Source organism: Musca autumnalis, unplaced genomic scaffold (genome assembly GCF_047663935.1).
Source record: "Musca autumnalis isolate F117 unplaced genomic scaffold, ASM4766393v1 scaffold_1, whole genome shotgun sequence".
Classification (NCBI taxonomy): Eukaryota; Metazoa; Arthropoda; class Insecta; order Diptera; family Muscidae; genus Musca; species Musca autumnalis.
Genome location: NW_027411644.1, coordinates 25,437,619 through 25,453,830, shown reverse-complemented (window position 1 = coordinate 25,453,830; position 16,212 = coordinate 25,437,619). Strand labels below are relative to the sequence as shown.

At 40.4% G+C, this 16,212-nt stretch overlaps 1 protein-coding gene across 1 annotated transcript in view; it reads left to right on the top strand.

Moving 5' to 3' along the window:
* Tnks (tankyrase) overlaps nucleotides 1-13,064 on the top strand; it is a 71,256-nt gene extending 58,192 nt beyond the window's left edge. Inside the window, exons 2-8 of the mRNA XM_073970767.1 lie at nucleotides 5,206-5,988; nucleotides 6,153-6,313; nucleotides 6,380-8,111; nucleotides 8,180-8,337; nucleotides 10,650-10,942; nucleotides 11,016-11,172; nucleotides 11,241-13,064. Of these exons, the coding sequence (XP_073826868.1) occupies nucleotides 5,206-5,988; nucleotides 6,153-6,313; nucleotides 6,380-8,111; nucleotides 8,180-8,337; nucleotides 10,650-10,942; nucleotides 11,016-11,172; nucleotides 11,241-11,318 (3,362 nt within the window). The 3' untranslated portion in view covers nucleotides 11,319-13,064. The remainder of the gene's footprint in view (nucleotides 1-5,205; nucleotides 5,989-6,152; nucleotides 6,314-6,379; nucleotides 8,112-8,179; nucleotides 8,338-10,649; nucleotides 10,943-11,015; nucleotides 11,173-11,240) is intronic.
* The last annotated feature ends 3,148 nt before the right edge of the window (nucleotides 13,065-16,212 follow it).

Below are 16,212 nucleotides of genomic sequence, written 5' to 3'. Positions count from 1 at the left end.
AAACACCCTTTCCTTTGGAAAGGGGAAGCAGCCTTTCCTTTCTTTTGGAAAGGGGAAACACCCTTTCCTTTGGAAGCAACCTTTCCAGAAACCCCATTTCCTTCGAAGGGGACTATAGAAGCAACCTTCCCTTTGCCAAGGGTCAATAGAAGCACCCTTTCCTTTCTTTTGGAAAGGGGAAACACCCTTTCCTTTGGAAGCAACCTTTCCTTTGGAAAGGAAGTACAGAAACCCCATTTCCTTCGAAGGGGACTATAGAAGCAACCTTCCCTTTGCAAAGGGTCAATAGAAGCACCCTTTCCTTTGGAAAAGGTCAATAGAAGCACCCTTTCCTTTGGAAAAGGTCAATAGAAGCACCCTTTCCTTTGGAAAAGGTCAATAGAAGCCCCCTCCCTTTGGAATCGGTCAATAGAGGCACCCTTTCCTTTGGAAAGGTTCAATAGAGGCACCCTTTCCTTTGCAAAGGGTCTATAGAAGCACCCTTTCCTTTGGAAAAGGTCAATAGAAGCCCCCTCCCTTTGGAATGGGTCAATAGAAGCACCCTTTCCTTTGGAATGGGTCAATAGAAGCACCCTTTCCTTTGGAATGGGTCAATAGAAGCACCCTTTCCTTTGGAAAAGGTCAATAGAAGCCCCCTCCCTTTGGAATGGGTCAATAGAAGCACCCTTTCCTTTGGAATGGGTCAATAGAAGCACCCTTTCCTTTGGAATGGGTCAATAGAAGCACCCTTTCCTTTGGAATGGGTCAATAGAAGCACCCTTTCCTTTGGAAAAGGTCAATAGAAGCCCCCTCCCTTTGGAATGGGTCAATAGAAGCACCCTTTCCTTTCTTTTGGAAAGGGGAAACACCCTTTCCTTTGGAAGCAACCTTTCCTTTGGAAAGGAAGTACAGAAACCCCATTTCCTTCGAAGGGGACTATAGAAGCAGCCTTCCCTTTGCAAAGGGTCAATAGAAGCACCCTTTCCTTTGGAAAAGGTCAATAGAAGCACCCTTTCCTTTGGAAAAGGTCAATAGAAGCACCCTTTCCTTTGGAAAAGGTCAATAGAAGCCCCTCCCTTTGGAATCGGTCAATAGAGGCACCCTTTCCTTTGGAAAGGTTCAATAGAGGCACCCTTTCCTTTGCAAAGGGTCAATAGAAGCAGCCTTTCCTTTAGAAAAGGTCAATAGAAGCCCCCTCCCTTTGGAATGGGTCAATAGAAGCACCCTTTCCTTTCTTTTGGAAAGGGGAAACACCCTTTCCTTTGGAAGCAACCTTTCCTTTGGAAAGGAAGTACAGAAACCCCATTTCCTTCGAAGGGGACTATAGAAGCAGCCTTCCCTTTGCAAAGGGTCAATAGAAGCACCCTTTCCTTTGGAAAAGGTCAATAGAAGCACCCTTTCCTTTGGAAAAGGTCAATAGAAGCACCCTTTCCTTTGGAAAAGGTCAATAGAAGCACCCTTTCCTTTGGAAAAGGTCAATAGAAGCCCCCTTCCTTTGGAATCGGTCAATAGAGGCACCCTTTCCTTTGGAAAGGTTCAATAGAGGCACCCTTTCCTTTGCAAAGGGTCAATAGAAGCACCCTTTCCTTTGGAAGAGGTCAATAGAAGCCCCCTCCCTTTGGAATGGGTCAATAGAAGCACCCTTTCCTTTGGAATGGGTCAATAGAAGCACCCTTTCCTTTGGAATGGGTCAATAGAAGCACCCTTTCCTTTGGAATGGGTCAATAGAAGCACCCTTTCCTTTGGAATGGGTCAATAGAAGCACCCTTTCCTTTGGAAAGGGGCAATACAAGCACCCTTCCTGCGGATAGGTTCAATAGAAGCAGCCTTTCCTTTGGAAAGGGTCAATAAAAGCAGCCTTTCCTTTGGAAAGGGTCAATAAAAGCACCCTTTCCTTTGTAAAGGGTCAGTAGAAGCAGGCTTTCCTTTGTATAGGGTCAATAAAAGCACCCTTTCCTATGTATAGGGTCAATAGAAGCACCCTTTCCTTTGCAAAGGGTCAATAGAAGCACCCTGTCCTTTGTATAGGGTCAATAGAAGCACCCTTTCCTTTGTATAGGGTCAATAGAAGCACCCTTTCCTTTGTATAGGGTCAATAGAAGTACCCTTTCCTTTGTAAAGGGTCATAGAAGCACCCTTTCCTATGTATAGGGTCAATAGAAGTACCCTTTCCTTTGTAAAGGGTCAAAGATGCACCCTTTCCTATGTATAGGGTCAATAGAAGCACCCTTTCCTTTGCAAAGGGTCAATAGAAGCACCCTGTCCTTTGTATAGGGTCAATAGAAGTACCCTTTCCTTTGTAAAGGGTCATAGAAGCACCCTTTCCTTTGTATAGGGTCAATAGAAGTACCCTTTCCTTTGTAAAGGGTCATAGAATCACTCTTTCCTTTGTATAGGTTCAATAGAAGTACCCTTTCCTTTGTAAAGGGTCAAAGATGCACCCTTTCCTTTGTAAAGGGTCATAGAAGCATCCTTTCCTTTGCAAAGGGTTAATAGAAGCATCCTTTCCTTTGGAAAGGGTCAATAGAAGCACCCTTTCCTTTGCAAAGGGTCAATAGAAGCACCCTTTCCATTGGAAAGGGACTATAGAAGCACCCTTTCCTTTGGAAATGGACTATAGAAGCACCCTTTCCTTTGGAAATGGATTATAGAAACACCCTTTCCTTTGGAAATAGACTATAGAAGCACCCTTTCCTTTGGAAATGGACTATAGAAGCACTCTTTCCTTTTGAAAGGGACTACAGAAGCACCCTTTCCTTTGGAAAGTGTCAATAGAAGCACCCTTTCCTTTTGAAGGGGACTACAGAAGCAACCTTTCCTTTGGAAAGGATCAATAGAATCACCCTTTCCTTTGTAAATGGTCAATAGAAACACCCTTTCCTTTGGAAAGGGTCAATAGAAGCACCCTTTCCTTTGGAAAAGGACAATAGAAGCACCTTCTCCTTTGGAAAGGGTCAATAGAAGCACCCTTTCCTTTGTAAAGGGTCAATAGAAGCACCTTTTCCTTTGGAAAGGTTCAATAGAAGCACCCTTTCAGCCTTTCCTTTGGAAAGGGTCAATAGAATCAGCTTATCCTTTGGAAAGGGTCAATAGAAGCAGCTTATCCTTTGGAAAGGGTCAATAGAAGCAGCCTTTCCTTTCGAAAGGGTCAGTAGAAGCACCATTTCCTTTAGAAAGGGACTATAGAAGCAGCCTTTCCTTTGGAAAGGGTCAATAGAAGCAGCTTATCTCTTTGGAAAGGGTCAATAGAAGCAGCTTATCCTTTGGAAAGGGTCAATAGAAGCAGCTTATCCCTTTGAAAGGGTCAATAGAATCAACCTTTCCTTTGGAAAGGGTCAATAGAAGTACCATTTCCTTTGGAAAGAGTCAATAGAAGCACCCTTTCCTTTCGAAAGGGTCAATAGAAGCACCCTTTCCTTTGCAAAGGGTCAATAGAAGCATCATTTCCTTTGGAAAGGGTCAATAGATGCCCCTTTCCTTTGGAAAGAGTCAATAGAAGCACCCTTTCCTTTGTAAATGGTCAATAGAAGCACCCTTTCCTTTGTAAATGGTCAATAGAAGCACCCTTTCCTTTGTAAATGGTCAATAGAAGCACCCTTTCCTTTGTAAAGGGTCAATAGAGGCACCCTATCCTTTGTAAAGGGTCAATAGAAGCACCCAATCCTTTGTAAAGGGTCAATAGAAGCACCCTTTCCTCTGTAAAGGGTCAATAGAAGCACCCTTTCCTTTGTAAATGGTCAATAGAAGCACCCTTTCCTTTGTAAAGGCTCAATAGAAGCACACTTTCCTTTGGAAAGGGTCAATAGAATCACCCTTTCCTTTGAAAAGTGTTAATAGAAGCACCCCTTCCTTTGGAATGGATTTGGAAGCAAAATTTACTGGGGAAAAGGGATATAGAAGCAGCCCTTCCTCTTGAAAGGGTCTATAAAAGCAGTATTTCCTGTTCCTAGAAGCACCCTTTTCTTTGTAAAGAGTCAATAGAAGTACCATTTTCCTTTGTAAAGAGTCAATAGAAGCACCCTTTCCTTTGTAAAGAGTCAATAGAAGCACCCTTTCCATTGTAAAGGGTCAATAGAAGCACCCTTTCCTTTGTAAAGGGTCAATAGAAGCATCCTTTCCTTTGTAAAGGGTCAATAGAAGCACCCTTTCCTTTGGAAAGTGTCAGTAGAAGCACCCCTTCTTTGGAAAGGATCAACAGAATCACCCTTCCCTTGGAAAGGGTCAATAGAAGCACCCTTTCCTTTGGAAGCAACCTTTCCTTGGAAAAAGGTCTCTCTTTCCTTTGGAAAAGGTCAATAAAAGCACTCTTTCCTTTGGAAAGGGTCAATAGAAGCACTCTTTCCTTTGGCAAGGGTCAATAGAAGCACCTCTACCTTTGGAAAGGGTCAATAGAAGCACCCTTTCCTTTGGAAGCAACCTTTCCTTGGGAAAAGGTTTATGGAAGCAGCTCTTCTTCTGGAAAGGGTCTACAAAGGCAGCCTTTCCTGTGAAAGCAACCGTTCCTCGGGAAAGAGTAAATAGAAATAACCTTTCCTATGGAAAAGGGTCAATAGAAGCACCCTTTCCTCGAGAAAAGTTTTATAGAGGCAGCCCTTCCTCTGGAAACGGTCTATAAAGATAGCAATTCCTCTGGAAAGGGTCTATAGAAGCATTCTTTCCTTTGGAGAGGGTATAAAGAAGCACCCTTTCCTTAGAAGCACCCTTTCCACCTTCCCTCTGGTAAGGGCACCCTTTCCTCTGGAAAAAGTCACTAATTTTTTTTTCCAAGTTGTTCCTTCGTCTAAATATTTATGCAAAACGTTGGAATACATTAGACAGATCATAAAGTTTCTTTCTTAGCCCCACAATGACACCTATTCAGAAATGACAACCTTTAACTATTTCCACTAACCATGAACCCAAAACATACACACCACCTCCGCAATGCATAGCAAACAAAAGAATTTTTCTTTCTCAGCGTCAACATCATTCTCAAAGCCCTCATAATCAACACTTGGCCCAGAAAGAATAACCAAAGGCAGTAGTGTGTAGCAGGCTCATAGGCAGCAGCAGCAATGACAATAACTAAACGACAACAACAATCACAATCACATTTTTAAACGTGGAGGGAGGAGGAAACAGATTCAAATTGACACATTGTGTTATTGTTGACTTTTGACATTGTTATTCATTGTTCTATGTTAAGAGAGTGCTAATTTGTATTTCTTTTTTTCATTCGTTTTCCAGGTTACGGTCGCCGAGAGGTTGTTGAATTTCTACTCAACAATGGTGCTTCCATACAGGCATGTGATGAGGGTGGCCTCCATCCGCTACACAATGCCTGCTCATTTGGACATGCAGAAGTTGTACGGCTACTGCTAAAAGCCGGGGCTTGTCCCAATACCACAGACAATTGGAATTATACACCCTTACACGAGGCTGCCAGTAAGGGTAAAGTAGATGTGTGCATAGCTCTGCTGCAGCATGGTGCCAATCCGAATATACGGAATTCGGAGAATAAAACTCCACTAGAATTGGCCGATGAGAATACACGACCTGTGTTGACTGGCGAATATCGTAAGGATGAACTTTTAGAGGCGGCTCGATCCGGGGCCAAGGAACGTCTGTTGGCCCTGCTGACACCACTTAATGTTAATTGTCATGCTAGCGATGGTAGACGTTCAACACCTTTACATTTAGCAGCGGGTTACAATCGGATAGCAATAGTCGAAATTTTGCTGGCACATGGAGCGGATGTGCATGCTAAAGATAAAGGTGGTTTGGTGCCATTACACAATGCCTGTTCGTATGGTCACTTTGAGGTGACCAAACTATTGATCAAGGCCGGTGCTGATGTTAATGCCAATGATTTGTGGGCATTTACGCCGTTGCACGAAGCTGCCTCTAAGAGTCGTGTCGAAGTGTGTAGTCTGTTACTGAGCAAGGGTGCAAATCCGACACTACTCAATTGCCACAATAAGTCGGCAATTGATTCGGCACCAACGAGGGAATTGCGTGAACGAATTCACTGTAAGTAGTAGACCCCCAAAACCCCCATAGCCCATATTGTGAAGTGATGTTTTTGTTGTGCTAAAAAACTCCCAGTAGGTATTTGAAAAACAAACCCCTTTGGAACTTCTTCTTTTCTTCTCCCATTGCACTGAAATATAAATTAAAAATTATCTTTCTTCCAGATGAATATAAAGGCCATTGTGTGCTGGATGCTTGCAAAACGGGTAACATACCAAGGTTAAAGAAATTTCTTTCCTCGGAAACGGTGAACTTTGTGCATCCCTATACCGGGGATACACCTTTGCATGCCACAGCTGTGTCCATTGATCCCAAAAGGAAACAGGTAACGATTTATGGTAATTTTTATGTTCCTCTTAGATATAAAAGTATCCTTCTCTCTTCCTTCCAGATCTCCGAGCTTCTCATACGCAAAGGTTCCCTGCTAAATGAGAAAAACAAAGCATTCCTCACACCCCTACATGTGGCCGCGGAACAACTACACTACGACATTATGGATACTCTACTGAAAAATGGTGCCAAAGTCAATGCCCTCGATGGGTTGGGACAAACGGCTTTACACAAGTGTGCCCGTGATGAACAGGCCGTTAGACTACTGCTCTCCTATAATATCGACACCTCTATTATCTCCTTGGAAGGCTATACCGCTGCCCAGCTTGCCTCAGATAGTGTCTTAAAGATTCTCAAAGATCCTCCAGACACAGAGACACATTTGCTGGAGGCTGCCAAGGCCGGAGACTTGGATACAGTGCGGCGCATTGTTTTAGCCAATCCTCATTCGGTGAATTGCCGCGATCTAGATGGTAGACATTCAACACCTTTGCATTTTGCCGCCGGCTTTAATCGTGTACAAGTTGTAGAATTCCTTTTAGAACAGGGAGCCGAGGTGCATGCAGCAGATAAGGGTGGTTTGGTACCGCTACACAATGCCTGTTCATACGGGCATTTTGAAGTTACGAAATTACTCATAAAGGCTGGTGCCAATGTCAATGTTTCGGATTTGTGGAAATTTACACCGCTCCATGAAGCTGCGGCCAAGGGTAAATATGATATTGTAAAATTACTTCTCAAACATGGAGCAGATCCCACAAAAAAGAATCGTGATGGTGCCACACCTGCAGATTTAGTCAAGGAATCCGATCATGATGTGGCCGAACTGCTTAGAGGCAACTCTGCTCTCTTGGATGCTGCCAAGAAAGGTAATCTGGCTAGAGTGCAGCGGCTAGTTACACCCGAAACCATAAATTGTCGTGATGCTCAAGGCCGTAACTCCACACCCTTGCATTTGGCTGCTGGCTACAATAACTATGAAGTGGCGGAATATCTGTTAGAAAATGGAGCCGATGTCAATGCCCAAGATAAAGGTGGTCTAATACCTCTGCACAATGCCTCATCCTATGGCCACTTGGAAATTGCTGCTCTACTCATCAAACACAAGACTGTGGTAAATGCTACCGACAAATGGGGTTTCACACCCCTGCATGAAGCAGCCCAAAAGGGTCGCACTCAACTATGTTCGTTGTTGTTGGCCCATGGTGCTGATCCCTATATGAAGAATCAAGAAGGCCAAACACCCATAGAATTAGCCACAGCCGACGATGTTAAGTGTTTGCTGCAAGATGCCATGGCTACATCGTTAAGTAGTTCAGCACTGAGTGCTTCCCAACAATCGTTGTTGAGCAACAATTCCACACCCTTGGCTCCCGTTACAACCACCACAGCAACCGCCAATACCTTATCAACGACAAATGGCAGTAATGTGGCCGCCTGTACAGTGCTGTCACCAAGCACTGAAACTGTAACCCTGCCTTCAGGTGCCTCGATGACCCTAAGTGTTCCTGTGCCTCTTCCCTTGTCGACACGTATTAGTCCTGCTCAGGGTGCGGAAGCTAATTCCAGTGATATGGGTGAAGATGTTGCCGATCCTGAATCCATAACCAACATTGCCAGTTTCTTAAGCAGTTTACAGCTAGAACACTTAACGGATCTCTTTGAGAGAGAACAAATAACGCTGGAAATATTGGCGGAGATGGGTCATGAAGATTTGAAACAGGTTGGAGTGTCGGCGTACGGTTTTCGCCATAAGATTCTAAAAGGCATAGCACAATTGAGGGCTACCACAGGTGGGTGATTGGAGGAAAGGTTATTTTTAAATATTCTTCAATATTTATTTGCTGCTGCTTCTTTGTAGGTATTGGCAATAATGTCAATCCTGGCACATTGCTAGTTGATCTTTTACCCGATGATAAAGAATTTCTAGCAGTTGAAGAGGAAATGCAAGCCACCATCAGAGAACACAGGGATAATGGACAAGCTGGTGGTTATTTTACCAGATATAATATTATACGAGTAAGTAGAGATGTTTAAACTTCTATGAGCCTTTGTTTAGATAGAAGGAGATCTATTATGGATTTAGGAGGTCTTAACGAGGTAAACAATATATAGAAGACATCTTAAGGCGGTCTACTATAGATTAAAAACCTCTTAACGAGATCTAATATAGATAAAAGACATGTTAATGAGGTCTATTATAGCCAGAAGACCTCTTAACGAGTTCTACGATGGATAGAAGGCCTCTTAAAGAGGTCTACTTTGGATAAAAGACTTCTTAACGAGGTATACTATAGATAGAAAACCTCTTAACAAGGTCTACAATAGAAATAGGGATCTTATCGAGTTCTACTATAAATATAATCCCTTTTATCGTGGTCTACTATAGAAAGAGGACCTCGTAATGAAGTCTACTATAGACCGAAGATCTCTTAACGAGGTTTATTGTAGATATAAAACATCTTAATAAGGTCAGCTATAGATAGAAGACCTCATAACGAGGACTACTTAAATATAAGAGCTCATAACCAGGCATAATATAAATTTAAGACCTCCTAACGAGGTCTACTATAGTTAGAATTTCTCTTAACGAAGTCTAATATAGATAAAAATACATGTTAACGAGGTCTATTATAGCCAGAAGGCCTCTTAAAGAGGTCTACTATAACTAGAAGGCCTCCGAACGAGGTCAAATATAGATTGAAAACCTCTTAACGAGGTCTACTATAGACTAAAAGCCTCTTAACGAGGTCTAATATAGATAAAAGACATGTTAACGAGGTATATTATAGCCAGAAGGACTCTTAAAGAGGTCTACTATAACTAGAAGGCTTCCGAACGAGGTCAACTATAGATTGAAAACCTCTTAACAAGGTCTACTATAGATAAAATACTTCTTAACGAGGTCTACAATAGAAATAAGGATCTTATCGAGTTCTGCTATAAATATAAGACCTTTTATCGTGGTCTACTATAGAAAGAGGACCTCGTAATGAAGTATACTATAGACCGAAGATCTCTTAACGATGTCTACTGTAGATAAAAGACCTCTTAATGAGGTCAGCTATAGATAGAAGACCTCTTAACGGGGTATACTTTAAATATAAAAGCTCATAACCAGGCATAATATAAATTTAAGACTTCCTAACGAGGTCTACTATAGTTAGTTAGACCTTTTAACGAAATATTCTATAAATAGAACACTTCCTAACGAGCTCTACCTTAAATATAAGACTTCTTAACGAGGTCTACTATAAAGGGCAGACCTCTTAACGAGGTCTACTACAGATGGAAGACCTCTTAACGAGGTCTACTATAAATAGAAGACCTCTACTATAAATAGAAGTCCTCTTAACGAGATCTACTATACATGGATAACCTCTTAACGAGGTCTGCTACATATTGAAGACCTCTTAACGAGGTCTACTTTAAATATAAGAGCTCATATCGAGGCATCATATAAATTTAAGACCTCCTAACGAGGTCTACTATAGTTAGAATTCCTCTTAACGAGGCCTACTATAGATAGAAGACCTCTTAACAAGGTCTACTATAGTGGTGTACCATAGATAGAAGACCTCTTAACGAGGTGTACCATAGATAGAAGACCTCTTAGCGAGGTCTACTAAAAATAGAAAACCTCAGAACGAGGTCTGCTATAAATAGAAGTCCTCATAACTAGGTCTACTATACATTGAAGACCTCTTAATGTGGTCTACTATAGATAGAAGACCCGGTAATGACGTCTACTATACATAGAAGACCACTTAACGAGTTGTAGAAGACCTCTTAACGAGGTCTACTATAGATAGAAAACCTCTTAACTAGGTCTACTATAAATAGAAGACCTCTTAACTAGGTCTACTATAAATAGAAGAACTCTTAACCGAGGTCTACGACTGATAGAAGACCTCTTAACGAGGACTACTATTGATAGAAGACCTCTTAAAAAGTCTACTATTAATCGAGGATGTCGTTAAAAGGTCTACTATTGATTAAGGACCTCTTAACGAGGTATAAGTCTATCCTACCCTCTCTCTCTCTATTGACTCCTTAAATACTACTTGCTCTTCCTTCATTTACAGGTTCAAAAGGTACAAAATCGTAAACTAGAAGACCTCTTAACGAGGTCTACTACAGATAGAAGACCTCTTAACGAGGTCTACTACATATAGAAGACCTCTTTAAAAAGTCTACTATTAATCGAAGACCTCCTTAAGAGGTCTACTATTGATTAAGGACCTCTTAACGAGGTATAAGTCTATCATACTCTCTCTCTCTCTCTCTGTTTTGACTCCTTAAACTACAATTTGCTCTTCCTTCATTTACAGGTTCAAAAGGTACAAAATCGTAAACTATGGGAACGATATGCCCATCGTCGCCAAGAAGTTTCCGAAGAGAATACAATGCAGGCCAATGAACGAATGCTCTTCCATGGTAGCCCCTTCATCAATGCCATTGTTCAGAAGGGTTTTGATGAACGACATGCATATATTGGTGGAATGTTTGGTGCTGGCATCTATTTTGCTGAACACAGTTCGAAAAGTAATCAATATGTTTATGGTATTGGTGGTGGTATTGGATGTCCATCGCACAAAGATAAATCGTGTTATATGTGTCCAAGGTAGGTTGAAAGAAATACTATTTTTTAAATGGAAGAAGAAAGTCATAAAGTCATCTCCTTTCCTTCCCATTAGACAACTTTTACTATGTAGGGTGGCTTTGGGTAAATCATTTCTGCAATATAGTGCCATGAAAATGGCCCATGCACCGCCAGGACACCATTCCGTTATTGGTAGACCCTCAGCGGGTGGTTTGCATTTTGCCGAATATGTGGTATACAGGGGTGAACAGGTGTGTACCGATTTTTATCTCTTCTGTATCAACATCTTCTAATTTCGTGTAATCCTCTTCTTCTTTAGGCCTATCCTGAATATTTAATTACGTATAAAATTGTCAAACCCGAGGATAGCAGTAGCGGTACCGAAGAAACAAGATGATGGATGCCCTCTGTCGGTTCTACACCTACTACATCATCACCAGCCCTGCAGCAACAGCAACAGTCAATACAATCTTCTATGGCTCCAGCACAACCGCACTCAACAAATGCCGCCACGCATTTGCCACCGCAACATTCCTCTAGCATTGCTTTACAACAGCAGCATGCCAAAATCCAGCAGCAACACTCACTGCCATTGCAGTTACAATACCAGGTGACCACCACGCAACCCTCACCGGCTGGTATGTTTATTAGCCAGACGGCTGGAATCATCAGTAGTACAGCGGCTTTGGGTAATACAGCATCGTTTTTTAATGCTGCCACCTCGGGAGCTGATCTATCGCCAACATCATCGACGGCATCATTTTCATCGGTGGATACAAATCAAACGTTGTTAAATTCCATAGCTGCCAATCAACAGCAGCAGCAGCAACAACAACAGCAACATGCCTCAGCCACAAATCAGCGTCATCACTCCACATCGAGTCATAAAAATTCCTATTCTTCTTCTTCCGGGGGACATGGTGGTGGTGGTGGCTCGACATCAAAGGCCGTGGTGCCTTCCTCCAATCGTTCTTATCGCACCAAATACAGTCAATTCATGATTATTACCCCAGCTGTCTCAATAGATAGAGATTTTGATCGCACCGACACTCTGTCCTCAAATGCTGCCGATAATCATGGCTTTCACACAGCAGATGATGATCCATATCCCCATAATGGTAATATTTTTCGCTTTAACAATTTGCAGGCGAGCATCGATAGTGGCAATAGCAGTGACAGTGGTTCCTTTCGTTCCAATTATAATCCCTACTTGCACAATAGTCGCCAGCACTTGTTGCCCAAATCGGCCCCACCTTTTTACAATTTCTCACCTTCATCGTGGTGTAATTTGATTTGTGCAGCCATGCGTTGTTTTGGTGCCGGTGGTGGTGGTGGCGGTGGTACCGGTAGCAGCGGACGCAATCGTAGTGGCCTCTATAGCACATCGTTTGGACGACCACCCTATCAAAGGTCTCGTAGCTCGGGACCGCATACATCGTCGAAAACACCGCATCGTCGTTTGCGTTCATATTCCACATCATCGTTTACTCCCGAAACTGCCTTTGAGCATTTTTCTGCACCGTTTAAGGCCCGTAAAACGCGTGATGAACAGAACAACATTGCCTATGAGTTGTGACGCTGGTTAAGATTACAACAGGAACAGCAGCAGCAACAATTGCAAATGGAGCCGCAACAAGAAATTAAACTTAGACTTCCAGAAACAGCAGTAACAACAACAAAAAATGATCTCTCTTTTTTATTACAACAACAACAACTACTTATACAATTATTGCAAAAATTACGACAACTATTCCTCATAATTAAGCTCATTATGAACGAAATAGAAGAAGATGATAAAATGCTCGCAATATTTTCATATAAAACTTTTTATCCTACACCAATCTCCTCTTGTCCCCCAACTTCTCCTGCTCCCCTTATGGTGGTAAAGATGTACGTGCAAATGTATTTTATTTAAAAAAATTTTTTCTTTTCTTTTTTTAATATTTTTTATTTTACAAACTAATCTTTGTATGAAATTTTAAGTATGTTTGAATTATGTACTTAGGATATGTATGAATATTTGTAGTTGAATTGAAATCGAACGAAATTTTATTTTTTAGGTTATATCGAATTTTTAATTAATATTTTATTATGTTAACGAAGTTCAACATTAAAGATCCACCGTTGTGTGTTGAACGAAAAATGAATGTTTGGGCTAATTTTACACGAAAAATGGTCTTCCTCAGGGAGGATTTCTATAAAATATCTCCTAACGATATATACTACAGAAAGCGAACTCTTTACGTGGACTTCTAAGAATTAAAATCTGCTTAAGTGGTAGCTTTTAATTTTGTTAATTTTCGTTTGACTTTGGTGTTCTTCCCGATATGGTAAATATAGCACTGGTTACAGATGATCATGATGATGAAGTACCTCAACATTGATCGTATTCCAAAAATGTTTGTCATAATATCACAGGCATTACTTACTTTGCCATTAATACTGCATTTGCAAAGCGTATAAAACGAATTTAATTTAAATTAATTTTTAAAGTACGTTCCAGAATCTAGATATAAATATGGATTTTATCAAAGAAGATCAGTGTTTGTTTTAAACAAGGAGAACAGATTTTACTCTCATAAAGATGACCGAAAAATAGTTTATTGTAGAAACGCAGAGAATCTCTAGTAAAAGGGCCCAAAGATATTCCATTTGGAAAAAAATCCATTTATAAGGAACAGAGAAGGTACGTATTTTAAAAGTTTAAAGGTACAAATGACGTCTGTTAACAATTGTGTAAAACGTATAAAAAGTGGTAGTAAACATTTTAAGCCTTTTAAACATTTCTTATAATGGACTAATTTGTTGTTTTCCCCCCTATGTATTAGTTGTGAATTTTTATAACACAGTATCAGCTTTAACAGTTCTATGGATCCATTTTCTGCGAATTCTGCGCATAAAACTATTGTAAATTGGCTAATATATTGTAAAAGTCTTGGCACCGAAAGTTCCTTTCAAAGGAATGGAGTGAAACACATCAGACCATAGAACAACAATCGAATTGAAGTTCGGAGTAAGAAGCTGATATTTAGCAAGAAATGTAGCACTAAGTGGAAGAAGGTGGTGCGATGATGAATATGGAAAAATGCCATAAGATCATAATCTCTATTTGCATTGTAAAAGAAACCAAATATTTTGTATTATAAGTCGGAAATGTATGTCATATACATCTCTGATTACCGAAGGACCATCTCTGATTAGGCGGAAGATAGAGAGGGCTATTTTATGTACATGAAAAGGTATCATATTTTCTATATCTCTGATATTTGATCGCTTTTAGTAACATAACTGTTACCGATTTAAAGTTCTGACGGTCTCCCTTGATATTGGCCACTTTAATTGAAGTACCCCTGATGAAATTTGGGACATTCGCCATTACATATAAAAGCCAAAAAAGGTCTGCTTTCAGTGACCAGTTTTAGTTTGAGAATACCCCAGGGATATTCCCATTACCAAATTCAATATGCTTCTTCTTCTCTGGAAATTCGTGACGATCCGATCAAGATTACGATATTTCTAGCGCGATTAGATGGTTTAGATTGACAGACAGAAGGATACACATGAAAAAAAAACGGCTCAGCTCCTCGAGACATTATTTTTTGTATACATATTCGTAAAGGTGGGTCTACGACTGTTGTTTCAATGTGTTACAAACTTTTCAGTCAAATTCGTCTCCACAACATTTAAACAGATGGACGGATAAACAAACCCGAGCTTCACAAGAGTGAATTTCTTAAAAATATTTTCAAACGCAAACTGAGCTTCACAAGTTTGAATTTCTTAAAAATATTTTCAAAGACAAACCTGAGCTTCACCTGCGTGGAATATTTAAAAAATTTTTTCAAAAACAAACCTGAGCTTCAAAAGGATGGATTTTTTAATGTCTTCAAAGAAAAACCTGAGCTTGCGCTTCACAAGTCGGCTGTCGCGGCCATAGATGTCGTTTCCACCAGCCATTTTAGTTGGTCACCGAAGAATTTTTATAGCTTTCGGAGCATTATATCAGGAATCATGGACTTTCTCATGACAAAAATATATCTTTGTAGTTAGAGCCCACCACCTTCTGTAAAAATTAAACAACGATCCTCGTACAGTCCTTAAACTGCATTTTCGAAATTATTTCAAAAGAGATCCCTGATAATGACCGTCAAAGACGGCCGAAATATTGGAAATAAAAAACAAATAAAACAAACATAACTTTTTATTACAGAGACAGAGAAGCCATTACATAGTCGATACGTCCGAAGATTTGCTTTACCACCAATGAAACCAGGTAACGTAATTTGGTGACTATGCGGGTTCGAGTCCTTGGCTTTCCTTTTTCACTTGCAAATAATTTCCGATCATCAAGCTTAACTCTAAACGAGAAAATTAATAAAAAATCATTAAAAATGATCTTCGCCCTTACAGGCAAAATTTCAAAAAACAAACATAACTTTGTTTTATTAAAAAGAGACCTATAGCCGAACAAACCTCAAAAATAATTATTTTAGAACTTTTGTGGGGGAGGTTCTCGAATGAATGTAGCGCTATAGTGCATTTAGGTTTGGTTGTGTAAATGTTGTACCAATGTCAGTCACTTCGTTCGATAGTTATCGTGCCCACCACACATTTTACTTTTTACAGCTTTCGGGCCATTATGTCACGAAGCATGGACTTGACCCCGAATAAAATATAGCGTTGTAATCCGGAACCCAAGAACAAATTCAGTCATTTTTCGAAATCGAGCGAAAAATTAGACACACTTGTATAGGCGTTTTGAAGGTTTACTGCAGGAGGTAACCAACCTAAAGAAGGGGATATTCCCCCTCTTTCTTGGAAATATTCAACGTAAGTTTTCCTTGTAGTCCTTGCACTTTAGGTATACGATATCTTCAACAATAATACTGGTCATACTATCAAGAACATTTATGTGGAAAATGTTTTCCTTGGAAGTTTTTGCGGATTCTGAAACTACAAAGCTTATAGAAGAGAAAAATCAAAAAACAAAAAAATTCGCCGGAGCGCTTTTTAAATAAATCGCGATTTAAATTGACATTTTTAGGGGTTGTTTAGGTTTTCACAATTTTGCTTAGAAACCGCAAGTCTTATCAAAATAGGACTAAAGAAAATGTTGTAGCTATGAAAATTCTCTACAAGATCGACTTTTATGGTATTTTCGTAGTTTTTACCATTTTTGAGTATAGAAGTTCAAATTGGGACAATGCACTGACTGTATCGCCCCCTTATAAAACAATGTCATGAAGGGTGCGTCTTAACTAACTTTTGCTGAAAACCGCTTACACAGGGAA